The 26,942-nt window shown below is 39.6% G+C and overlaps 1 protein-coding gene across 2 annotated transcripts in view; it reads right to left on the bottom strand.

The window, feature by feature from the left end:
• Positions 1–398: 398 nt before the first annotated feature.
• Positions 399–26,942, bottom strand: part of SKI (SKI proto-oncogene) — a 102,587-nt gene continuing 76,043 nt past the window's right edge. Inside the window, exons 2-7 of one of the 2 annotated variants that reach the window (XM_075604854.1) lie at positions 15,236–15,355; positions 13,823–13,938; positions 12,897–13,168; positions 11,230–11,531; positions 9,499–9,729; positions 399–7,867 (exon numbers count right to left, since the gene is read on the bottom strand). In XM_075604854.1, coding sequence (XP_075460969.1) covers positions 7,679–7,867; positions 9,499–9,729; positions 11,230–11,531; positions 12,897–13,168; positions 13,823–13,938; positions 15,236–15,355 — 1,230 coding nt within the window. In that variant the 3' untranslated portion in view covers positions 399–7,678. The remainder of the gene's footprint in view (positions 7,868–9,498; positions 9,730–11,229; positions 11,532–12,896; positions 13,169–13,822; positions 13,939–15,235; positions 15,356–26,942) is intronic. The other variant, XM_075604855.1, reaches the window with a different exon arrangement.

Here is a 26,942-nt window from a genome sequence, read left to right as displayed (position 1 = left end):
AGTTTCCACAACAATCTGGTTTCCCAAGAAAACCAACCAGACTTTTTAGGCAGCATACAGACTAAAGTGTAATTGGACATATTATATTGTATTATCACACTGTTCATTTTGTGGTACATATATAATCAATCACTATATATTGCCACTTTAATCCAAGTTCAACTAGTGCTTTTTACACTCATTTTCACTCCATTTTCAGGATACAAGCTGATGTGTTAATGGGGTATCCAGTCCTCAAGGGCCACCAACATGTCAGGTTTTAAGGATGTCCCTGCTTCAGCACAGGTGGCTCAATCAGTGCCTCAGTCGAAGACTAGCCACCCATGGGCCACACACACACAACATAGAAGCTGGTAACAGAGCACAGTAGAATAACAGTACCAGTAAAAACAAGTACATTTTTATGGACAAACAATTTTATTTTAGGTAATGCGTCTATACACTGTACATTCAGTCACTGTGGTATATAAGCATAGCTATTTTCATACATAATCTCAAAGTCCTTTATTTTACAATATTATCTGTGTGAGGGCAAAGGATCTGGAAAAAAGAGGTAAAAAAGGACTGACAGGGTACACAGCGAAATAGATAAATATGCTAAGCTTTTTTCTTATTTTTTTTTTAATCAGGCATTTATAAACAAGAAAGCATACATTAATTACATAAAAATAGTTCTAGAATAGTCGAGTAAGTCTTAATATTGTCATTAGCAGCAGCATAGGAGAAAAACAAGATAACAAAAATGTGTTGAAATGATATTGGCTATAACATATGTAGATGTTTTTTTCCTCAATTGAAAAAAAATGGTCATTCTTGTGAATTCTTCTGATACAAAAAAAACTCCCTCTAAAATGTGAGAAATGATTAAAAAAGAAAAAAAAGCAACTTGTTTATCATAAAATACTTTACAGTGAAAATATGGACAAAATGTGATGAAAAAAGTTAACCTACATTTATAAATTGCAAAATGTCGATATTTTTTTTCCCCCTAACAGATTCTTCCAAGTTAAAAACACAACCAATTAAACCAGACAATTAGCAGGTAATAAAGAGCTTTTGAAAGAAAAGAAAAAAAAAAGAAAAAAAAACAACACCATATACACTTATAATACAACAGTGTAAAATGAAAAGAAATCTATTTACAAATAAATTGAGTTTTTTGTACAATTGGCTAGTTTGACTTGTAAAAGTAGAATATTATGTTTATGATTTGCCTGTTAATAGATATGAATGTTATTGCTGTTGGATTAAGTTTCCCTTTGTTAAGTGTTTTCTTTCAGTATAGAAACATTGCATTTATAAATTGAATATACATTTATCAAAGTAATATATGTTGTAAGCAGGAGCGTCAATAGCATCTACATGAATGGGCCAAGCAGTCTACAAAAAAAGCCTCGAATCACTGCAGTGCAGTGCTGCATACATAGAAATTACACAAGAAATGCCCTGTGCCGAGAACACAGAAACCACCAGGCTGTAAGTCGGAGATCAATCCCCACATCAAAAAAGTGGCACGATCTACAAATAAGCATATTTGTATCTACAGGACTCTAGTTCAGATGGGTTTTACCTGCTGTGTTTCATAGATATAAATCTTTCTAAGGGATCGCTCTGAGTTTTCACACCATCTGCCCACCCGTTCTAGAACACATCAAAACATACTGTAATTGTCATGGAGTTAAAATCAGATGCTACATTATAATAAGGAGTTCTAAGGGCATTTCCAAGGGACAATGATCAACAATGAAGGTAGCGGCAAAACTATGTGCAGAATAAAGCAAATCGCAGAGGGTAAGGGTTATAAAAAAGGTATTTACGCTGTATAATGGCCTTAATTATAGCATATACATTAGGTGATGGGCGAGATTTTAGAATCCTTTGTCTTGCCTATGAGTTGCTAAAGTTTAGTCAAGTACTTTGATTTTAAAACTGGCCTATACCACAAATATGTATTGAGTTCTATTCATTCAGAAAACCTTGCTCTATACCTAATGTATTTAAGACATTACCAGAGTAAACAGAAACCTAGAAGAGATAAACTACAGTAACTTGAGATGCATGCGAATCCAGCTGGAAGAATTCCACACAAGATAGATCACATGATGCTCTGGGTTCATGTGCCTTGTTCCACTAGCATCTTACAACCAGGAGAGCCTGGGGCCATATTATGACTAGACTGTTCTAGCAAGAGTTCCATAGGTAAGTAACATGTGTGGCTTCAGTTATAGTGTTATTTTCAGCATAATAAATGTTCATGGAACGTAAAGCCAAAAAGAACAAGCTACTGTAGATCACCATGGCTGCACAAATACTGTAACGCACCACAGTATTAAAAAATAAAAATAAAAAAAAACCCACAAACAAATTTCACTTACTATTGCTGGGCCATGGTCATAATTGAAATGTAAAAAAAATGAATGTACGTAGAAGGTAGAAAGGTAGAAAGGTAGAAAAGCAACCCCCAGTTCTGTGGATTTAAAATGTAAAGGGTACAATAACAGAACAAGAAAAAATATATAAACAAAGCATGGGCAGCGAGCAGTAAAATTATGGCATTTCACCCTGCAGGTCATTTGTCACAAGCAATGAAAAAATGATTTAGAATAAAGTATGTATGCATTTTAACTGTTCATTGCATCTGTCTGGCAAAGGGCATGAAGCTGCCGTGACATATCTAGCTAAACAAAAGGATGGTAACAGGCATCTCAATGAAAGCCTCGGGTTCAGATCCAAATGCAGCTTTTCCAGGAATTCAAGCGTTTTGCAAGCTGCTGATGACGCAGCATGGTTATGGCTTTTTCTTCATTTAAAATGTCCCTCTACAATAAAGGATCCACAATACTGCAGAATACGGAGGTTCCATAGTGGGATTCCCTTTAATGCCGGAGGCAATGATGTGATCAGCAGAAAAGGCATTTCAGCACTTCTCCTAATGGGACAATAGGTCTAACATTGATTAGAGATCCTACTTCTGAGAACGGAGATGCTATCGACTGATTTGAAGGCACAGACATCCACATGGAAGCAAGGCACTGCACGTAGAAAATAGTGATGTGTATAAGAAGGATGGGGGAAATTGTAGGTTTTCAATCAAAGCAATTACAATAGCAAAGTGGCTTTATATAAAACAAAGCTTAGAGACACATGACTGGGGGAAAAAAATAGTTTAATTTCCCTACCTATACCCCAGATATTGGTCTTTTACAATGTAGTGCCTGGTTTTGCTGATATTTCTTGCATGAACAAGCAATTTTATGATCTACAGGTTACCGGTACAATCACTGAAAGTAAGACTTTGCATTTCTATATGGGAGAAATAGAAAGCTTGGGGTTTTTTGAGCTCCCTTTAAGAGAACATTTCTCAAGCATTAGGGGGGGGGGAGGGCACTTCACACCCAACTCTTGAATCTCTGGCTGAAGCTACCAGCCATCATTGTAAAACCAACAGCATGGGGTTGCCCTTTGTGTAATTTCTATACTCAAAAATTGTGCACTGCAAGACAGAAACATTTGCAAAGCAATGTAAGGGTCACCACCAATGCAAACCAAACAGCTTTTACTCCCCCCTTGAAGGGCTGTACACATACAGATCTAGAAACCATAAGGCTGAAACCAGATATATGCACATTGCATAACTAAAAAAAAAACCTTAATATAACAGTACTAATGCCCATTCTTGATTATAAGTATGGCAGAGATTTGTATTCCATGCATATGATTTTTTTTCCTCTTTAATAACAGCAGAAAATAAAAATACAAAGAAGCGATAAATGTAATCCCTGTGTAAAAAAATAAAAATAAAAACCATGTATAAACCTTAACCAATATTCTCTCTCTGCATTGCACTTCATAACGGGAAAGCATTCAACTGCTTCAGTGCGGGTAGGACTTGTAACACATGCAGTTGCATTGCAAGCCCCCCAGCACTGGAGGCGTTAGGAAAGCTCAGAGCACTGTACAATGGGCATTACTGTAAGAGGCTGATCCCTGGGGAATATGACCTTTAATGCAGCCTTTATGTATAGATACATTCTTTACCTCTTAACGGTTGAGGGAACCACTAGCAGCGAAAGGGTGGATCCCAGAGACACATTGAAAATAGATAAAAACACTTATGAGATTGCTTAATTGCATTGTGTGTGCAGTCATTCTCACCAACCCAAGTCCATCAGCGCAAATGCTTAAAGGTGCAGTGACACTTATACAGGTCGCAGTAAAAGTATTCAGCCACAAAACCCGCTCTTCTATTTTTAACAGTTGCCTCATAATTTAAAGATGTTAAAAACACCTTTGCAATTGTATGCTTGAAAAGCTCACTACCAAAATATTAGGGGCTAAACAACACAGCACTTCATTCGTTCCTGGAAAGAATGCAGAAGCAATTCCAAAGTTGCAGTCACCAAGGGCTAACCTATGAAGCAGTTGCTAGTAATACAAAAACACGGTGGCAGCCATTTTTAAATCGTACCACTAATAACCAGCTTTAATCCAAGTAGAAAAGCACCAGGTGATTTAACCCTTTTGCTGCCAGAAGGACCGGCAAAGTATTTGATGCAGGCCCCTTTGGAATTGAAAAGGTTTAACCATCAAGTAACTAACATGGATGAAAGAGGTAAAGGGCAGAGATTTTACTTTTGGACTCGCCAAGTGGAACTGCACCTTTAAAAGGGAACTCTTACAATAAAGGTGGTTACTTGCTCATCTTTAAGGTAAACAAATGACCTATAGAACAGGGGGGCCAACTCCGGTCCTCTAGGGCCACCAACAGGTCAGTTTTTAACGATATCCCTGCGTCAGCACAGGTAGCTCAGACATTGACAGCCACCTATGCTGAAGCAGGGATATCCTGAAAACCTGACCTGTTGGTGGCCCTAGAGGACTGGAGATGGCCCTTGAGGACAGAGTTATGCAGTTATTTGTATGACGCTATGTAGTCGGCTAGCTATAAAAAGGAGGGGCTTCAGTGATGATTAAGACGTGGCTCCGGCAATCCCATCAGCAATGCATAATTTACGGAAAGTGAGCAACGCTCGCTCATTCTTTCATTCTGCCGTCTTTTCTTATTTTAGAATACAAAAATAGATACATTTTTTTACACTTCTATAAAGGGCTGTTAGTAAACTTTACAATAGAACCCTTATCCCCTGTGCATACTTAAGACCAAAGCCAGTTCAATAATGTAACCACAGCTGCTGATAAGTTGTGCCTAGAGAAGCCTTGGGATATTTTAAGCCAGGGGTGCTCAACACCAGTCCTCAAGCGCCCGCCCCTTCCCCCCCCCTCCCAACAGAAGTTGAGCACCCCTGCTTTAAGACACTCATACAAATGGGATTAATCTGAATCCAATTTTGGGAAGAAAAAAAAAATTAAGCAGAAAGTAGAAAAGGGTTCAACAAATCACAACAAAATGTTTTCAGGACACAGGGTTGTTGAAGATGAAAACTCCACTAAGACCATCACAATTTGCAGCCATTATCATTGCATGTAGTATCACAAGGGTTGGTTTCATTATAACTTGCTTATACTGATGCCAGTTTGGCAAAAGCGCTTTATTTCTTGTTTACATCCAACGGGACTCCTGTGCACCCACCTTGAACAAAACGCCTTTGAGTTACTCACAATCACCCCCACCCCACCCCCCACCCCAAAGAACAGGTCAAAATGCATGAGTGGATCCCTTGCATAACTCACTTTAACAGATTCAGATCTAAAAAAGCCAAAGTGTTTTGCTGGGAATTCCAGCACATAAGATTTCTGAGCAATTTTATCTCCAGACAATGCTCACAAGCAAATGAGTATTGGTGCTGGATACAAGCAAATACTTCTTTAATTTAACAAAATAACTATAATTTGAGGATAGGATGCCACTTGTCACATCAATTTATTAAAAATTTTTTATTTTATTTTTTAAATGTAAGAAAAAATATAAAATAAACATTACTAGAAAAATCCTTCTGCAGTAATCTCGTGTAGAGATCAGCACAAGGTACATGCAAAGCGAATATTTTCAAAACATGTCCCATACCCCACCTGAGAACTTGCACGGACATTGTGGATATGCCAGGGCAACACAATAGTGGGTGAGTTGTTTATTTTGCAAGACAAACGTTTTTGTTGCATATTTTTTTTTATTGTGCTTGGTGATATATATTTTTTATATATACTTTTTTTTTTTTACACTGGGAGGAAATAGCTCAGTCTGCATCTAGGGAATACAATACCAAGAGAATAACAAAGTGCAGTTTTAAGAGTATATATATATATATATATATATATATATATATATATACACACATATACTCTGCATTTGTTCTTAGTGGTCAGAGTACTATCCCAAAATTATAGAGATTTGAGTTCTGGATAAACAATGTTGCCTTGTTCACAGCAGCAAAAGGTTCTTTGCTTTCCCTAGTATTTGAGAACATATTGCTGTGTAGCAAGCAGTTGAACACGCCCTAACACAGGAGAGGTGAATTTGAGGATAAAATACTGAATTGAGCGAGAGAGGTTGTAACAAAGAATAAAACTTAACCAGAAAACCAGTAACTGATAACAGATTCTAGAAAGACTTCCAAATACTAGTTCCATTCTTTCAACAAAACTTTGACAGTCCATGTTCATATTCCTTGTTCCGTTCTGATCTTTTCCCTCTGGGATAATGGATAAAGAGTCTTGACCACATCATAAACCCACAGATCTTCTTTAGAGTATGGCGGGATTTAGAAACACTGAAGTCAATAAGGCTGAGCAGTTCCCTTCTCTCCTTTTTTTTTTTCCTGGTCTGTCTCTTGCCGCTTCCCCACCTCCCCCTTTACACACACAGGCACACTAGTCCCAGGAAAAAAATAATAATAATAATATATGTATTTATAAAAAAATAAAAAAAAGGCAAAACCAAGATGGGCACTCTGAATATTCCAGACAACTGGATCGATTGGAAAACCCTTTCGCTGCAGGAGGGTCCGTAAGTGAGAGGGTTAATAGTGATGGCTTGCTACAAATGCAGTGCACAGTTGACATACATGGCATGAAGACTGGGGGGGGGTCAGAAGTAGGGGGCGTTTCCGTAAGAAAATCCAAAGCCTGTAACAAGTTAGTTAAAATTGTGCATCAAGGTTTTCAGGTCCATTATACAAAAATTTTGTAATTTTGATATATATATTTTTTTTTTTCTCTTTTCAATACCAAGTCTTTAGAATGTCCTCATCATTTTTAATATATATTTATATATTAAATAGCTTATAAGAAAATGTAAATCCCAAAGTGTTCCAGCAAGCAAAAGGAAAAAAAGAAACCTGGTGTAAAAAGGACTGCTCATGCTTGTTCTTCTTTAACCTTGACACTGTCAAATGCTGCTTTTCACTTGTAAGTGACTGGTAGAAAAAAAAGGATTCGCTGGGAAGCCAAAAAGGTCTGGCTATAAACACTGAGGCACAGTAAGATGTTGTGCTGTGTGGGTTCAAAAGAGGCATGGTTCAGTGCTTCTGTTGTATAGAGTAACATTATCCCTCCAACTAATAAGAATGTTCATATTTATTTGTGTGTGCCCAAAGCGCACACTCATACACTCACACATGCACCTACATGCACACATCGCGCATTCTCCTCCCTTCCTGTGCATATACGTAAAACTCTGTATATGAATAGATAAGGTATTTCTGTTTCTTTTAGTCTTGCTTTAGTTTTCAATGTCTTTCCTTGTGTGTTCACTGCTGGAAAGGTTACTGGGCGTGGCCCAGAGTTGTTCCTGGAGGTCTTTCACCACTTTCTCCAAGTGTTCTCTAGCTTCTCGTTCGTGCACTAGATCTGTCCGCAGCTGCTCTCTGTCGGTGTCTGCGTGCTGGAGCTTTAACTGCAGATCCTCTATCTAGAATTGATCAAAGAAAAGAACAATGAGGATATTAGAATTCTAAAATACATTGCAATATGATATTATAATTTGATAACCTCCATGGTACAAATATAGCATCGAGTTTTCCGGTGGGCAAAATAAGTGTAAGATCTCACTGTAGGTCAAAGCATCCTGTTTTCTGTCAAAGGGTACTCCAGGCTGTACTGGCACAGGGGGAGTCAATCTTAAACCCTTAAATTATTTTTTTCTATCCCCAAAAACATAAGAATGTACCATGAGTGCAACCTATTAATAAAAAAATAAAAAAAAAAGCAAAAAAAAAAAGTTAAGTGATATAATTGGTTCAGAGATTGCATCTTTAATCCATTCCTAATGTGGTTGTTAGGACATGCTAAGCCATAAGGTACCATGTGGCTTATTCAAGTAAATGGCCCCTTAAGGTGCCTTATGACACTGTAGCGCTCCGTTATTATGGCCCCAAATCCTTATTTCATATCAGGTGCAAACAGAATTTTACAAAAAAGTTGTTTCTTTATGAGCTACTTAATGACAGTTCTAGTATAATCTTTATGGCAAAGGAAGCAGACTCATGGGCTCGGTGTTGGAATAAACACTGGCCGCTTAGCTTTGCTCTCTCCCTGTATGTTACAGAAGGATGCTGGTTGGGTGACCCTATTGTGACCTTAGTAGAGGAAGCGGCGAGTCCTTGATGGCTAGCTGTGAATGACTATAGAGATAATTATATCATAGAGCAAAGAATTACATTTACATATTTCTTTTGCCCTTTTTAATTTAATTATTGTACTGTGCAATGCAGTCATGGCGACTGAAATGTTAACGTCTAATTTTGGAACGCACGAAACAAGGAAGCAAAGCTACTTCAAGGTCACACATGGCTTAAACCCAAGTATTCTTTTTCGAATTCACAATGCAATGAACTTTCGTTCAGCACTTGTGGTCAGAAAGACATTGAGACACCTGGGGAATGTACTGTGTAAGCCTGTGAGATGGTGGTGAATGAAATTTGCATGTGAACAGCAGTGTGGCAGATTTTAGGAAACTAGAGGTCGATGCAAGTGTATCTTGAAGCCGCGTCGCCAGGGAGACAGGCAAGGCTGAATTCTCAAGGTAATTGCAAGCCAGAAAAACACCTGATAAGCCAAGTTTTTTGATCAGCACCCAGCTGCAGCTTGGCTTTTTGCGGAAGTTAACTGCTGCAGGTAACACCCATAGCACAGTTCTCACTCTAGTAATGTTTAGTCTGGATGCCTCTTATCAGCCTGATGCTGGGGAGGAAGTCCACATCATTTCCTGCTTCTAGTCTCTTGGTTTGGCATGTCTCACACCAGTGGAATTAGTCCACTCCCCTTCCCGTTACTGACGAAGCAATTTCAAAGAAACGCAAACTTTCATCGCTCACCTCAGAGGGTGGTTTTTAAGCCTTGTTGCACTCCGGGAGATTGGTTCTCATTAAACGTAGTACTGAACTAACTGCTACGTTACCCATCGTTAAAAGAGGATGCCTGCACACTAAAATACATCGCCAAATTCACCCCAACCAGCAAAGGGTATCATATTCAGAGATAAAAATGTCAATATGATCTTGCTTTTAAACTAAAGGGGTTTAAAGTTTTTTTTTAAAGTACCTGGGCAGAGTATTTGGCCCGTATCCTGCCTGCTTCACAGCCTTTGTCGCAAACCCTGATCTGCCTGGCTTGCTCCAGCTCCCTTTTCAGACGTAACCGCGATTCATTCGCCTCTTTCATTTTCTTTTCGTTCTCGGCTCTCAAGCGCTCAATCTCTTTTCTCAAGTTGCGCTTGGCCTCCGTCGCTTCCCGTAGCTTTTCTTTCTTAGCAACACGCAAGAACTCCAGCTCCTGAAAGGCACAGAGGGGATAAGTAATGCAATTCAGTACGATCTCAGTGCAGATCCTTGAAAATCAGGTTAAGGAACTAGAAGACAGACAGGTCTACTTCACTGCCACTTATCTGGCTGTGCACTGGACTGTAAGATCTTTTGAATATGTATTCATTTACCCTGGTTTGTTTAACCATTTACAGTTCTATAAGGACACAAAATAAAAGTAAAAAAAACAAGGGAAAAAACCCTGAATTTAATGTGGCAGAATTACACTTTGTCTCAATTCTTAGATTTATCTTCGATGCATAGGTATGATATGACAGAGCCCTGAATAATACGGAACGAGACACTCCCGAAGTGGTTGCTAATGATAGGACTGCGACCACAACATGCCTGTTGCAACCAGTCATATCCGACATGTTACCACTTTGGCACAATAGTAAATGTATTCACACATCATTCACAAAAAATGCTGCTTACTTGGCATTCAAAGAAAAAATGCATTACGAATGTTCAGTGGTTACCAATATATCATGCTGTGAAAGGTTTAACAGGATGAAACATGGAGAAAAAAAAAAAAAAAAAATTCGGACCAGAAGTGACACTTCCTCTCTTTCCGATACCAACATGCACAATAACATATTTCTGTTAAGTAACACCCTGCAGCTAGGTCATGGGAAATCCTTTTCCCCTTGCAATAATCTCATTTCCCAGCCAAACCATTGTTAACTCTGCCTCAGCACGGACTTTCTCTTAACCAGAATTAGAAACTCAGCAGCATGGGGAAGGAAGCTGCCATGATTCATCTTGTAGACAGCAAGAAGAGAAGCAGTCTCCCCCGTCTGGAGGACAATTATCATCTCACAGCTGGAGAAATATCTCAATTCTCTTTTACTCTGCATTTTACGTCCGTGTGATTTATGGAGAATATTTATGGCTTGCGATTTTAGGTTTCTAATCGTAAGCACGACAGATAATTATGTGTTTATTCATTGAGCAACGTAAGTGAGCACTTGAAACTGTGTGTATCAAACTTCTTAAAACATATACAGTACTTTTTAGAAGCCTTCTACCTGCTTTGAATCTTATATATTATCTTAATGTATAGCGTGAACTCTAAACTGTAAAGCGTCAGCAATGTCTTCCATTTCCAGTTATTTCTAAAGTGAAATTGACACTCAAATGGTTAAAAAATATATAATTTCTATATGTGCTTACAAATTGAAAGCCATAAAAAAAACTGGACTTATTATATCCATCTTATATAGCATTATTAAAACAGTAATGCAATAGATGAAACTAAAAGACCTCCAAAAAAAAAAACAATCCAAATTCTACATACTGTATTCATTTTACCATTTATCCGATCAACATTGGGCATTAAGATCTGCAGTACCATTTTTTGGTATAAAAAAAAACCCATCTGATGGATACTGCTGAATTTTAAGAGGACTGTTGTACTTCTTAGTACCTAAATATGTGTCGTAAGTTAAAAAGCTCTGGGGTTTATCATTACCTGCTGAAGGCTCCTCTTGGCCTGCAAAGCGGCATTAAGTTTCTCTTCCTGCTTCACTCTCATTTTAACTACTTCATGAAGGAACTTTTCTTTGGCTTCCTTAGAATCAAGACCGCTATCCAGAGCTTGCCTTAGGTGCTCCAACTCCGCCTCTAGTCCACTGCTGTGAAGGTCACCATGGGACATCACCTCGGAGGAAGTGCTAATCACAGTTGGGGCTTGCATGCCCGGGGAGCTCAGTTCCTTGGCGGAACTTGAGGAAGTGAAGGAGGGAGAGGACAGCGAAGATAGTGAAGAGGTGACTAAAAGTAGGGGGAAAAAATACATATATAAATATATACACACGAGATAGGTATAAATGTATCTTAATATTTGCAGGAATATACCTGCAATTGTGCTAGACACTTTAAATGAAGTGTCCCGAAATCTGTCAAGACAACCAGTTCTTGGCACCTCAAGGCAATATCTCGTGCATATCTTTAACGTGCTTTGCACTGGACCATTGCTGACAACACTATGCTAACATATTTCAGGTACCTGTTGTGGTGTACACTACACAAAATAGTTCAGTAGCTATAAGAAATGTTACACTCAATATTACCGCCTCATGTAGCATTCCATAAATGCCAATAAAACATAGTGTTAGATGTTGTGTCATTTCAGATTAAAGACTAATACTCAATGAGAAGTAATTGCTGCTAATGGCACCTGTAAAAGTTAGTTGTTTTTTTTCCCCTATCAATTTTCGTGGAAAATTATAGTCCAATCATCTTCCTTTATAGGTCTGTAATCAAAGACAAAAACTCTCTGGTTGTCTCAGGGTCAAAAGGCAATGGACCAAGCCACTGAGATTTTACTCTTACTGAAAGAAGATGGTTAAATGCTGTATTTTTCTCTGAACATTGTCAGACTTGATTCAGCTAAATGAGGATTCAAACTCGGAGTACACTTAAATGGTGCCAAGAGTACGTGAAGCTTTACTATGACTATAGCCAAATCAGGAATTAGCTGTAATAAAAATGCTTGGCACCGTTCACTGTGTATAACACCAACGTATTACAGGACAAACAATATACAACACAGCATGATGACCTGTGTGTGACCCCTATGATTCATAAATACAGGCAAGGCGATACCCAGGGCACCATAAAACAGCAAAGATTAGATTCTGGAACTTGACTCGCAAGCATAATCCATTTAATCTTTGATCTGTGATTTTTATTTCACCCCTCACCCCTAAATCATAGAAAGCCATTATTATTTACTACCAATACCTTTCTGATGGACCCTGAGAAAATGTATGCCTTGCAAACTCTGTCCGAGCTTCCAGCTCTTTCTATGGGGACAAGGGTAATTATACACTGGGAAAATATGTGACTGTGAATGGAAAGATGGAGAGGTGGAGAGGTGATCTTTTACCACCTGCTGCTTGAGAGGCCTACAAAACCATGTGTTGCAATATATTGCCATGCATGATGCAACGCAGACACTCCCGGAAGTGAAATTATTTATATGTACCCAACATTTGTAGCAGCAATTATTTCTCGCAGACTAAAGTAACAGTTCGTCTACGGCTCTCAATTTCCTATACGCGGACAATTACTTTTGTGTAACCAGTCAAAGTAGTTATGTTTACAAAAGAAAGTAAAGATAAAAATTCAACTCACACTTACATTCTTCTCTGCTTTCCACCTCGATCTCTGCCTCGGACTCTTTCTCCTCTTCCCTAATTGGGGCTCTTGGGACTGGTGTTTCTGGCACCGGTGGCAGCTCTGCCGTGGACCTCCGTTTTCGGGACTGAGTCGGACTCCCAGTCACTGGAATGCTCCTTGGCACAACTGGAGCACACGGGGGGCTTGTCATCACTTTCTGTTGGGCAGGGGGTGTCAGGGCCACGTTGGGGGCAACCAAGTTCTCAAAGCTCTTATAGTTGTAGAAGCTGAAATAAATGAAAGCGCAGTGGGATAAAAGAAGGCATCCCAGGTAACAAAATGGAAAACCTAATCACAAAATATAATCTTGTTGTATGCTTCCTTTTAGGGACACACAAACCAGTTATGCTATACTGAACCCCCCCAAAAAACAAGTTTGTTTGTATACTACACTAAAATTATTTAAGCGGGGTTTAGGCATTGTTTTTAAGTTGTCTAACTCTTGTAATTGCACGACAAGTTAGACTAAATTTTTTCAACACAGGTTGCAAGGAACCCTTGAACTCCCTGGGCATCCCAGTAAATTTCAGGTCATTTGAAAATTGTACCAAATACAGAAGAATTTACAAAGCATCTGATCACAGACGCGCTATTAGAGAGGGTTGGAGTTCCACAGAATTTCATTAGGGTTCTATCATCAAAAAAAGAGGTTGGAAACCAGAGTTAGACCATCAGATAAGAAACAGGTACATCAAGTCAATCTAAAGGGTCCTCCAACTGTGCCCCTTTTATGTAAAACCTGCCGCTCAAATCAGCACAGGTAGTTGTAATAGCTAATCAAAAATACTTTAGTATCACCATAGCAAGGATGAGGAAGGGGGAGTAACCTAATCCCACAATCATGAAGCTAATAAATCAACGATGTATGCCATTGTTCTCACCTGTCTCTAATCAGGGCTGGCAGGTGAGCGGAGAGATCTTTCTCGTTGGCTGAAATGGCGGGGGACCAGGGCCGGAAAGCTGACAAGCGCTGGCGAGGATGGACGTATCCAGTATTCTGAGGTCAGGCAAAAAACAGAGACTACAGGTCAACACAAACACACACACACACAGCGCATTACAAAATCACAACACTGCTGCGTTAACCAGTTTACAAATGAGCTTTGTGTCTTTGTTCAGTTTTCATCATCAGAGCTACTTCCGAGCTGACGACTTCCTTGCCTGCTTTCAGTCAACCAGAAGAGTTTTTAAAAAGGATTTAAATAAGAAAGTTGCACATAAATGCTATTTTTTTATACTGAAATGCAATATCTACAGCTAAAGTACACGTTAGTAGTAAAGAGAGAGAAATTTTTGAAAACAGGGTTCCCCTCAGCCATTGAACAGCAACAAAGGGATTCATAAATAAAAGTTGGTGTGCAGGAATAGCAGAAGGCAACACTTTGTGGCGCTGAAGGAATGTATTTCCTAGTACGACTGAAGTTATTGCTCTTCGAAGCCCAGGGCTTCGGCAAAATGAAATTATACTTCATTTTTTTTTTTTTTTTTTTAGAGCCAGTAAACTTGTGATTCAACAAAACTGGTAAAAGGGGAGGCTTTTAACCCAGTTAAAAGTTTGAGCAAAACAAGCAATAACTCCCATCTACAATACACAAAAAGTTTGTCTTTACGAAATCTCTGCTGAGCACAGATCGTTCTCGCACGTTACTCGTATGAACCAACGGGAAAGTTGCAGTCTACTAACAGTGCTGACATACAATCCCTGATCTTTTTATATATAATGTGAGGGCAAGATGCAGCTGAGAACAAAATGTGTCAATTACATTTTGGCCAGTAACTCCTACGTCATTGTCACCTGTGCTGCACACCTGGGCCAGAGAAATTGAATACCGTCTGTGGTTCTTGGTTAATATCTGCAAGAACATTTTTATAAGCCGTCTCTGGTGTCTGTCCCTCAATCCCTGCTTAGATTGCCTTGTTGGCCCTAATTGCTTAGCAACTTTCGCTGCAGAGGATGAGCCAGATTAACTGTAAGCCCCATGCAGTTGTTGCCTGCCAATAAATAATATGAGGTTTGCAACAAACCATGCTGGGTTTATGGGACGGGGACTTTGGAGCTTCATGAGTCTCCAAGGCATTGGAGAACCGCTTACCTCATCCCTACATGTGCCAAAGCACTTCAACGGAGCAGAAACATTGAAAGACACTTTCCAGATCCAGGAGGACATGGTGAGAAGATACATTGGATTTTTGTTTCTATGAGACATACATGCATACATACATCTTTCCTTTCTCGTCCAGGAGACCATGTGTTGTGCTCTTAAGGGTATGCCAACAACAAGACATTCAATTACCTTGTTGGTATTGGACAAATTTCGTAACCAGCTGGACGACTTGTCTTTCTCAGCAGAGTTAGGGGAGTGGATAACGGAGTCATCAGTCTTGGGTTTTTTAGCAACAGGTTCAGAGGAAATCTAAAAGAAAGAAAATGCAATTTGTAATTAGAAATGCCCACTTTGTTCATCATACGTACTATTTATATCATCAACGTAGCAATGATTTTCAGGAAAGTACACTAAGCGCGAACAGTGCAGACTGTGTTTTTATTTATAATGGTTGTTATGCAGATGACTTCACTGCCACAGCTGCACTGGATTCTGGGTAAGATGCCAAATCCTGCTTAGACTTTTCCACAAGCGGTTTGACGCTTGGACTGTAAATCACCCTAAAGCATAGAAAGACCACTTGGCAAAAGTAGCTTTCCCTTCAACATAGAGGTAAAGGCCAGAGTGACTTATAAGCAGGTGCAGCAAGTTCTGTTTCTGTTTTTACCCCTTCCATATCATAGGAGTATGAAAAGCATTGCGCTCAAGAGTTCAAGGTAATGCACAGTAACATGTACGGTCACAGAGCTAAACTTACAAATAATGTGGGGGGGGGGGGGGGGGGAGAAGCACTATTAAATTGCACAATATTTTGAATACTTTGTGGATTTTTCACGAGGAGCACAATACGAGAAATTGCTGGGGGGCAAAGACAAACCAGCTGCCTATCAAGTCTGGGTTTTTTTTTTTTTTAACAAGTAGCATCAAAGCTGAAAAAACGACCAACAGTGATGGCTGACTCGACTCACTATTTACACATTGGTTCCAATGAATAAGTGCAAATTTAATTTTGCTGTGAGAGAAATCCTTGGAGGAATGTGCATTAAGAAACAGGTGGCCTACAAAAGTGGTACTGAACTCCAGTCTTCAAGACATCCCCCCCCCCCACCTCCCTTAACAGGTCAGGTTTTAACGATATCCCAGCTTCAGCACAGGTGGCTGAGTCAAAGACTGAGCAACTGATTGAGCCACCTGTGTTGAAGCTGGGATATCCTTAAAACCTGACCTGTTGGGGGGGTCTTGAGGACAGGAGTTGAGCACCACAAGGCTAAAGAACAGTTTTTTTTTCTTGTGTAGAGGAACATTCTCTCCAGCAAGAGAAGTGACAGATTCTCAGAGATAAACCTCAACCACAAATCTTGCTGTAGTCATGTTTTCATCTCTTGTAAGAAGGTTCCTTCCAACAAACACCAATGTGCCTATGAAAGTGCATGCTAGTATAAGCAGATGTGTTTTTCTTTCTTCTTCTTCGTAATGCAAGCCAAGCGCTGAATATCAAAAGGCGCTTTACACTAAATTAAAGCGGATATAAAATGGTGTGGGTCACAAATTTATTGGTCTCTGGCATCCCAGCCTTACAGCGCCAACTGTAATTACACATGCATTTTAGATAATAGCAACTCTGACACGCAAGCAAAGCCATGATTGAACCAATGACCTTGAGGTGGAAATCTCTGTATCCCACTGGCAGATATTCACTTTCCATGGAGACCTATTATTAAACTTGCATAACTTGACTTTTTGGTTTGGAAAAACAGTATTAAAATCAGCAAAACTAACCATTTCAATGAAATGCACTGGACCCCACGTCATTAAGAGGGTGTTGAGTAACACAAGAAAAATAACTCAGGAGACATATCTCCAACAGTTCTCCAACTCCTGTTATGGACTGTAGTTGACGCTCTGCCATAAAAGGCCTTCAGAAGAATGCTCAGGCCAAGGACCAACCAACCCTCTGTACTTCCCCACCCCTTATTTCTTCTGGCGTGTAACAGATATTTGAACTTAACTTATGATGCACATTTAGATGCAAACACGAGGTCACTACCTTAGCCTCTTTGTTGTCAGTAACTGCCACACATTGCTCATACTGAATGGGTAAAATACATGTTGTAAATCATTGTGGTTTAAACACAAACTTGCTTGCCAAGTAAGACCTGAGTAAACTGGGTGTGCATAGTCTAGCCCAGGCAGTAGCAGCAGGATGCAGATGATGAGGGGAGGGAGGGGGAGAAGCTAGTGTTACAAGGTAGCATATCTATTTGAATTTATCAACGCTCTGTTCATCATTGTGTGCAGGTGCAATGACTAACAGAAATGAAGGAATTTACCTTAAGTGGTTTACTGCAGTTGTATACTGAAATCCAGTTGTAACTTGAAAATCAAGTTCAGCATCTGGAAGATAACTAATGGTACAATATACCTATGCTTTGCACATTATTAACAAACCCTAAGGTATGCTACAAGCCTGAGAGTGGACCAACTGACAAAGCAGAATAAGTGCCAGTAGCAATTCATCTCAGAAGTTTGGTTTTTATGGCTTTGGTTAGGGGTGGATGGGGAACAAGTCTGTTTCATATAAAGTAATTTTGTTTCTATATTATTGCAGATGGTACATGCAAAGGAATCGGAGGTGGATTTGCTTTTACGTGGCCCATAGGGTGGGGTCTTCCTGTCTCGATACAGACTCATGTGAGCGGTGAAAACGCAGAGAAGTTCTCACCAACAGAAAAACCACAAGGCCAGGCGCCGGTCTAGCCTTTTTTTCTTTTTTATATATTTATTGTTATTTTAAAGAAAACCTTAATGTTGTATTTTTTATGGGGTTAAAGAAGTGGCAGACAACTAGAAAACTGCTTTTAAATGAGGAAAATGAAAAGGTTTTCTTTGCTAGATCTCACATAGCATTCTTCGGAATAAAAACTACATTTTGTAGGACATAAATCTAAGGAAGGAAAAGAGGGAGGGGGGCGGGGGAGAAAAAAGGACAACTCAAAATAGACTGCAGTACTTACACCTGAACTGTGACTTGTGTGACATTATCTCCCTTTTGCAATGTGCTACGGTTTACTCTGACCTGAAGGACATTGCAATGGGTTGCTGGCCCCTCTGGCAGGAAAGGAGTGGAGGGTGATTCAACTGAGTGATGATGTCCATGTGTCTCGCAGAAAAAGAGCAACTTCTTGCAATCAAAGAATCTGCCTCTCAGAAGGACACAACATAAGCATGCAGCTGCTTCAGGGAAGCAGTGTCTGGATACCATTGTGCTAGACAAAACAGACTTCGCCACTAAACTTTGAGAGGCAGCATGTGTAATCAGAGTCACTCAGTGTCTGAAGTGTGGATGAGATGGCAAGAGAAACAATGGCTTTTTTTAATCACCAAAATGCTCTTTCCTGGCCCAGAACCACCCCCTTCCCCTCCATCTCTGCCTCACATCCTTATAGAGATGAAGCAGGGTGAAATGAGTAATAAACCATTTAATAGTTCTTAACACTTAGTAGGATTTGAAAGATGAGCAACGTCGGATGCTAACTTTTTTTTTTTTTTAAATGAGAGCAGGATTTACACTGAATATAAATCGTAATACACATATTCTGTCAGTGCTTCTGAAAAGACTGCCGCGTGTCTCCAGACTGATTTTGCCCCTTTCACCCAGATGCTGCAACTTTAAAAATCATAGTAGCATTCTTTAATCATTTAGATATGATGATCTAATTCCCCTACTAGCATAACTTTAAATAGGTGCAAGATACTTCTCCCCCACCCCCCAAAAGAAAATCTCCCTCTCTTGATTTCAAAGCAAGTTTGACACTGTATGAGGAAGTGGCAGGCAACCAGCAACCTATAGGCCATATCCACACTTGTGATCCCTTGATTGTGTGTACACACACACACACACACACACACACATACACTAATATGAATACATGTGGTTACAACAATGTAAACACATATCTGCTATAAGGCTTTGAACCAGACACAAGCCATACACTGACACCCAGTCACAGGAACCAACCAAGCTGCCTGAACCTGGAACCATATATGCACCATCCGTGCTGTGACTCTCTCCCTGCTCATCACCACATTAAAAAGAAAAATGAATAATCCAAGTGTCCACAGCTGTTTCCAGAACCTCCAACAGAAATAATTAACAATAAAGAAAGAGAAGAGGTGGGGAGGGGGGGGGAGGGATGTAGAGCAGCTCTCTACAATCGCTACACTTTTTTTTTTTTTAATAGATAACGGAAGGAAATAACTGTCTGAGTAAGCGCAGGGAAATCTGGACAAACCGATCCTAGTTTTAGTTGAATCACCACCATTCATCTAGTTGCTGTCAGCGGGACCACCAACACACTGCAAAGGAATGCATTGCTTGCCCCTCCGCCAGCAAAAGGGGTCTATGTATGAAGACAAATGTGGAGCGATTCTGGGGTAGAAAACTAGATGCACCAAAGAAAAATACCCTATTCATTTCAATTAGATGTCCCTTTGATATATACAGTGCAGTTATTTTGCCCCAGAATTGCTCCAGTAATGCCTTGATATATATATACACTTGGGTGGCTAAACTGACAGGAATTTTACCTAATCCAATTGTACAATAGAAGCAGAAGCTGTCCAATCATATAAACCATGGCAGTACTCAAACATACCAGCCACTGATCGTCATTCCTCACATACACATCTCCTGTTAAAGTCAGGTATATTGCCTTTTACCTGGTATTCGTTGTAGTAAATCTAATTTGCCAGTTGTTCCAGGGGGGGTGGGGGGGGGGAGGGAGGAGAAGGGACCAAAAGTGATATTTCTCTGTCAGAGTGTAATCCAGGTCACAAGACCGGAGCAAACGGGGTGGTGCAGGGGAAGTGCGCTTTCCTTTGGTGACTTGTTTGGCAGTAGTTGTGTGGGAACTCTGTACTCTTTGTTGACAATGAAGGCGGTGTTTGGACATGTCTGTGTGTGTACAGGGACTTGAAATCAGGGAATGGAGGGAAGTGGATGAAAGAGTTCACCAATACAGCAGGGTAGCAGTCCAGCTTCTAAGAGGCCCAAGTATAACTAAGAGGCATCCTGGGAGTGCCTTGATAATTTTAACTTAGTCACTGCCTTGGATGCCTGCATAGCATTGCAGAGCAATACATTAGAGTCCTGTCAATAAAAGTGGTAGGAAGGGGTTAATGCAACAATGACACACATATGTTGATAGCAGTACTCAAGGGCAAACACAAAGCTTTAATCTTCTTTAAAAATACAGACCTCCAAAAAATAAACCCGGGATATTTCAATGCTGCTCGTGGTGCCCATATTCATGGGACTCTGAAACAATGGGAAAGACGCCAAACCGAGAAAGTGGGCTTGCTTTAAAATCTTTAGGGATTAGGAAGTAATATAATCATTACACTCTGCAGAAAGACAAATATGGCGCTCACAAATGAACTGCTGAGGTTTTTTTTTGTTTTTTTTTTTTTTTTATCTGGATACAATGCTAATGGACATTAAAATGTATTGATTTGGGATCAAGAGAAGCCTGTTCAACGTGCATTAGAATCCTGTGCTTTCCCGAAAGCATTAACATATTACACACTAAACAACATGATTTGTGTGTTAACCCTTCTGCTCTGTCATCTTGGTTTACACAGTATGTCCTGCAGAAAATGGATGGTAGAAAATAAAGTGTCCCCAAAAGCATTGGCTTAGGCAGATTGTTATTTATTTTTCTCATATATAGTTTGACCATCTCTCCTTTATGAGGAGATTCAGTCAGTCTCCCCTTCTTCCTTTTTGCCAGGCGTTGGCTTTGCTTGTAACCTCTGTCTCATGTATGCCATGTTACAAATTCTAAGGTCTGTACAGCAGTGGTAGGCAACATGATGTACCTCAAGGGCCACATTTGCTCTTAAGCGCTCCAAAGAGCTGCACATCATACACATTTTTCCCACAAGGGTGAAGAAATTAAAATAGTAGTTGGCCAGACATATCGCAAGACGAAATTACCATCATTGGACAATGATGGACAAATATGGTACTCAACTGGATTCCAAGATATTAAAAGACCAAGAAAACAACCAAAAATAAGATGGAAGGATGAAAACAGTAACGTGGAGGAGAGGTTTGCAACCTGCAGTACCTAGAAGATCATTGGGGAGACCTTAATTCCACAGTGGATCGACAAGGGCTGAAGAGATAAAATATTACTAAAAGTTTACTAATATGGTCAACGTTTAGGCTCTCCAAGAAGCCTTTAGGGACGTTGGGTAGCTGTCGGTAGGAGCTTCTCTCCACCCCATGCAGTCAGCTTCTTAATGCCTGTACACTGATGAATACTGACCCTTTCCTCTCCTTACACTTGGCACTAAATTATTAGCACTATTATCAGTTACCTGCGGGAGTGGGGAGTAGTTATGATCCACACCAGCAATGCCTCCACTCACCCTGGACTGGGGTGACCTGGAGAGCGGGCCACTGGCTGGGAGCCGCAGGTAATGCTCCAGAGGGCCATATGTGGCCCCCTGTTGCCCAACAATGCTGTAGAGGTTCATTGAAGAGCGATGCTGGTCTTCAGCCAAAGCTTCTTCAGTCTTGCAACCAGAAGGATTAGAAGAAGTCAAGGCAAATGCCAGAGACATCATAAGCAACTCATTTTCTCTGACACCAATGCAGGAGGAGGAGGAACTGGGAGGTCCAATCAACAATTTGCAAATACCATAAACAAAAACACGGGAAACAAATAATGGTTTTTCCAACATGTGACATTTATACACATCTATATACACATCTATATACATATACATACACACACACACACACACATCTATATATATCTATATATAAAATAAATTACAACATTATATATATAGATATATATAGATATATATCTATATATATAATGTTGTAATTTATTTTGTTGGAGTTGAAGGAAAAGAATGTCATAGCCCCAGAGCCAGAAAATATTTATAAGGAACAAAGGCGGCAAATAGTAAAGGAAAAAAGAGAGAGAGAATAGGAGCGTGCCAGCTACCATGTTGTACTAGTCTTCTCAGATGCCACATGGTTACAGCATAACACAAATATGATGAGGCTACAAGGATGTACATACAAAACAGTAGTGAGGCTCAGACTATACTGTTCAGGAATTGTGGTTGCTTATCCAGGTCTATTAAAACCTGTTGCCTTAAAATTCATCTCCATTCAGTTATTTTCAAATAATTGAACACTGACTAAAGCATGGCAAGTGTTCCCATAACAGTAACAATACATATTTAAAATTCACAGTCAAAATGCTTTTAATCTGAAACACAGTTATACCAGTTAACTTGTGTTTTAAGTAAGATAGGCTACAAAAGAAGTTTGGTGGTTTGTTAGTGGTTATTATGTATGCCCACTTGGTACATATAAAGCAGTCGATTCTTGCAAAAACACCATAGGACAAGAATGGTTACTAATGGGGTAAGTGATGAGTTGAGTAGTAAATAATTTTATAAAAAAAAATATGTATAGATATATTTATGAATTTAAAAAAATAAAAATTAAAAAAATAAAAGGTTTGACCCCTTTTCCTTTAAAAAAAAAAAAAAAAAGTAGATGCAATCTAAGGACTAGACAAAATGGTGCAGGAAAAGCTCAAAGAACGTAATCACTTCAAGTAATAGTCATTGCTTTAGATACCTCCTCATTGCTGAGGACAAAGCCAGTCAACCAATTACAGTATTACACTTCCAAAGCTTCTTTGGCTGTCTTCAGGAACATCACGTGTTCACTGTACAAGATGCTGCACCCAGGGGGGAGTCAGAAAAAGCCTTTCTGCTAGTCTCTATGCAATTATTTTGTGCAGTGTGGAAGGATTTGTTTTGGCTCTGTGCTTAGAGGGACTGGGCTTGTCTTAACAGGGTTGGTGAAAGCCTTTAGGTGCACATTGCATGTGCTTAGACACACTGTGTAGCTTCATTTAAAAAAAAAAAAAAAAAGCATGCTGAGGCTCGTGGGAGATTTAAATGGCAGCCTCGCGGGCGCCTAGACGGACCATGGACAGAAATAGACTAGTTATGTAACCCCTTTCCTGATGGGAAGGCATCACCCACACGCGGCCATAGAAATGCATGGATATGTGATATCCTATTTATTCTAAATCCCACGTAACTCAAGAGCCATAATTGCATTTCTTTTTTGTTTCCACATCACAGGTTATTCCAGTGCAAAGAGGGTCTTTTATGTAGTAAACTGGATTTGCATATACAAAAAAGAAAGGGAAGGGCAATTGCCAGATTTCAGGACGATGCTGTACATTATGTCTGCTGTTACATCTCCTACCAAACTCTCCATTTACACTAGGGTTTTTTTTTTTTTTGGTCAAAATAAAATGCCACCCTTTCCTGCATACAATTAGCTTTATCTGCTTTGTAGGGGGAAAAAATGTAGTAGGTCCTGTGTACACAAGCATATAACACGATCTGGGAAAAGCATTGCAGAGTAAAACAAACTCTTTCAAAGTACAGTATGAAATGCTCAGGTGATACCTTTACTCATGACAATTAAAATAATCCACTAACAGATTAAGCTAAAAATACAAATTTCAGATCCTACTGAATATACATCTCATGCCTTTTAACAGGCTAGGAATAGTCAGATGAAGTTTGATGTTGCTAACATCTTTACTGCTGTTGCCATTTGCAATCCATTGCACAGCAGAACTGCAGCAGCAAAAAGGGCTAAGGCATTAACTTAACTATTCAGAAATGTATAGGAATGAGTCTTTGCCATCAGCCCAAAATGGTTTCACCCCCATATAACACTTCTCAATCGGTTTGTTTGCAAGTCCAGTGCAGTTTTTATTGCTGCAATTATGCTTAGGAATGTCATTTCCAGGTTCAAGGGGAGGCATGTTTGCCAAGCAGATTTCCACGTGATGAAAGGATTTGCCTAGGTCAAAGTAGCGATCAAAACCCAGACAGATCGTTCAGTCCTTGCAGGTCAGGCTGCCGTATTAAGCCTCCCTTTTCAAGATCAATTACATTTAATGTCTGCTTCCAGGCCAGCGGAAGGGGTCTGATGAAGCTGGGGGCATTTGTAAACACTTACAGCATACTGTACATGTCTGCCGAGTAATGCACTGAGTGTCCCTTCTAGAATATGGTGCTCAACTCCTGTCCTCAAGACCTCCCAACAGGTCAGGTTTTAAGGATATTCCAGCTTCAGCACAGGTGACAATCAGTGGCTCAGTTGTATGTATGCATGTTTATTTATATAGCGCTATTATGTACATAGCGCTTCACAGCAGTAGAAGACTGAGCCACCTGTGCTGAAGCTGGAATATCCTTAAAACCTGACCTGTTGGGAGGTCTTGAGGACGTGAGCTGAGCACCCCTGTTCTGGAATACTGGAACAGTTGTAGGCTTTGCTAGTGATATCCCAACTATTCTTCTCCAATGTTTTTTGAAATTACTGTAGTGTACAGTATAGCAAATAAAGGATCAATATGCGTTTTTCACTACTATGCACAGCTGTGCTGCGTTCATATTTTCAGAACAAACTGCAATCCTATGACCTGTATTGTACACAGACTGGTGGAAAATCTTCCCTTTTACACTTCTACATTACAAACTATTACAAACAGGGGTAATGTCGCTTGTATGCATGGTATTTCTTTCCCCCCTCCCTCCTTAAAGTTTTAATGACTAGTGCTGTCAATCTCCAGTTAATCAACAGGGGGGGGGGGATTTCTTGTCTGCTAAAACCTAATATTTTGTCCACTAGAAGGAAGGTATCTGCTATCCCTCTACCAGGCTTTAAATAACCATTTCGTTTTGCAGCATTTGTTTACAGCCATGAGCTGCATCCCAAGATCATAATATAATCACAATATCCAGTCTCTATAGCCTGTTTTTCTGGTGATGATCACAGAAAGTGTAAAAGGTAAAAGTGATACAATTATCTGCACCTGAAAATACCACCTCCTACAGAAATCTCTCTCTTTTTTAACCAATCCAATAATGCTTATCTACTGATGTGGTTTTGAGTTTCACGGGTGATAAGTTCTGCGGGGCAGAGCGATTTACACTTGACACCCGTCTGGAGTTTGTTTTCTCAACACCGACAAATATAAATCGTATACAAAACAAACACATGAAAGGTGCCACAAGTCCCACGGTGGAGTGAAAAAGTAAAAATGTAAATACGAAGTAAAATGTGTAGTGCTAAAAGTCCAGATAAACACTGGAAGTATTAACTGGACATGCCACATAAAATATAGATCAGCCCACAGAGCCACACAAAAAAACCTAAAAGTTTGATCCGGTGATCGCGCCCGTGCGGAGCCCTTTCCCCTGGATATCGTATTTGTGGGATTCCTGATTCCGTGGTGATGACTATATTCTCTCCAAAGCATTTTACCTGTGCACTTATGCGAGTGTCTATTTTAACACTTCAGATGTATTAAAATGACCTGTTCAAACGATATTACACCATGGAGCATACTCTTTTATTCTTTTCTCTAATATAATGGTATATTTAGCATATTTAACCTTTTAACCTTTTTTTTGGTTAAGGAACCCTACAATTATGTTATGAAATTCTGCAGAGTCCTCTCTAATAGCATCTGAGATCAGATGCATTGTAAATTCTTCTTTATTTGATACAATTTTCAAATGACCTGTAAACTGTAGTGAACCCTGGGGTTCCTAGCACTCATTAAAAAATAAATAAAGGGCCACAACTAGCCTATATACGATTTAACTAAACAGCAATAGTAATTATATTAATACCACATTAATCTACCATTCTTATTCCATATCTCCTTTCTTTATAGAACATTTTTAGAATGAAAAAAAATCTCAGAACAAGTGGCCAAAGCACCTAAAATACTTGGGTGTATACTTTACGTAAGATTAACGTTCTTGGTTTAGGTATAACTACCCAGATTTGTCTTCCCAGGTCAAAAAGTACTTGCCGTTATGGACTAAATTCCATGTATATCAGCTGGGTAGGATCAATTCAATTAAATTTAATATCTTGCCAAGGTTCCAGTACGTCTTTCAAACTCTCCAAATTTCAGTTCCACTCAATTATATCAAAGACATGCAGAACCAAATAATCCAATTTATTTGGTCAATAAACGACCGAGAGTAGCCAGATCAGTTATGCTTGCTCCAAAGTAGGTAGAAGAGCTAGGAGTCCCTGATATTGAGATTATTTGGCGGTTCATCCAAGACAAATTGTGTACTATCACCTAATACCACAAAAAGGTGTGCTGGGTAGATATAGAAGCCTCCAAGTGTAAACCTGCCGCCCTACCTGCTTTAATATGGACAGATAAGGACAAAAAAAATCCAGCATGCTTGGAAGTTACCAAATTCACACTAAACATATGGAGTAAAGAGGAAAATTAGATTTGGTCACTTCCCCCTCAAGTTAACTCCTATATTTGACAACCCAAGCTGTATCCGGGATACAATACAAAAGTGTATGCAGAGTGGAAAGCTAAACATATTCTAGATATGGGTAATCTACTAATCAATGGAAAGTTAATGAGATGAGGGGATATGCATAAACTACTACTTGCAGACTTCTGAGATATTTAGAGGTCTACAAATACCTTATCCAACATACAGCCCCTAACTTGGGAGTTCCCGAACTGCACTATATTCAAGGGGTTATGTAGGACAAGAGGATACCAGAGCTGCCTAATTACCATCTTATATAAAAGAGCTAGGCACTTCAGGGAAACATTTCGATCATCCATATATTGAGAAATGGGAGTCTGACCTACAGATAGAGGTATCAAAAGAGGACAGGGAAGATATCTGGGACCAGGCCTCAAAAACATCAATACGTACCACAACCACAGAAAATATCTAGAAGATCCTGTACCAGGTGGTACTTGACTCTTAAGTGTTCCCAGGT

The sequence above is a fragment of the Ascaphus truei genome, chromosome 6, assembly GCF_040206685.1.
Source record: "Ascaphus truei isolate aAscTru1 chromosome 6, aAscTru1.hap1, whole genome shotgun sequence".
Lineage (NCBI taxonomy): Eukaryota > Metazoa > Chordata > Amphibia > Anura > Ascaphidae > Ascaphus > Ascaphus truei.
This window is presented reverse-complemented; position numbering and strand designations above follow the sequence as displayed.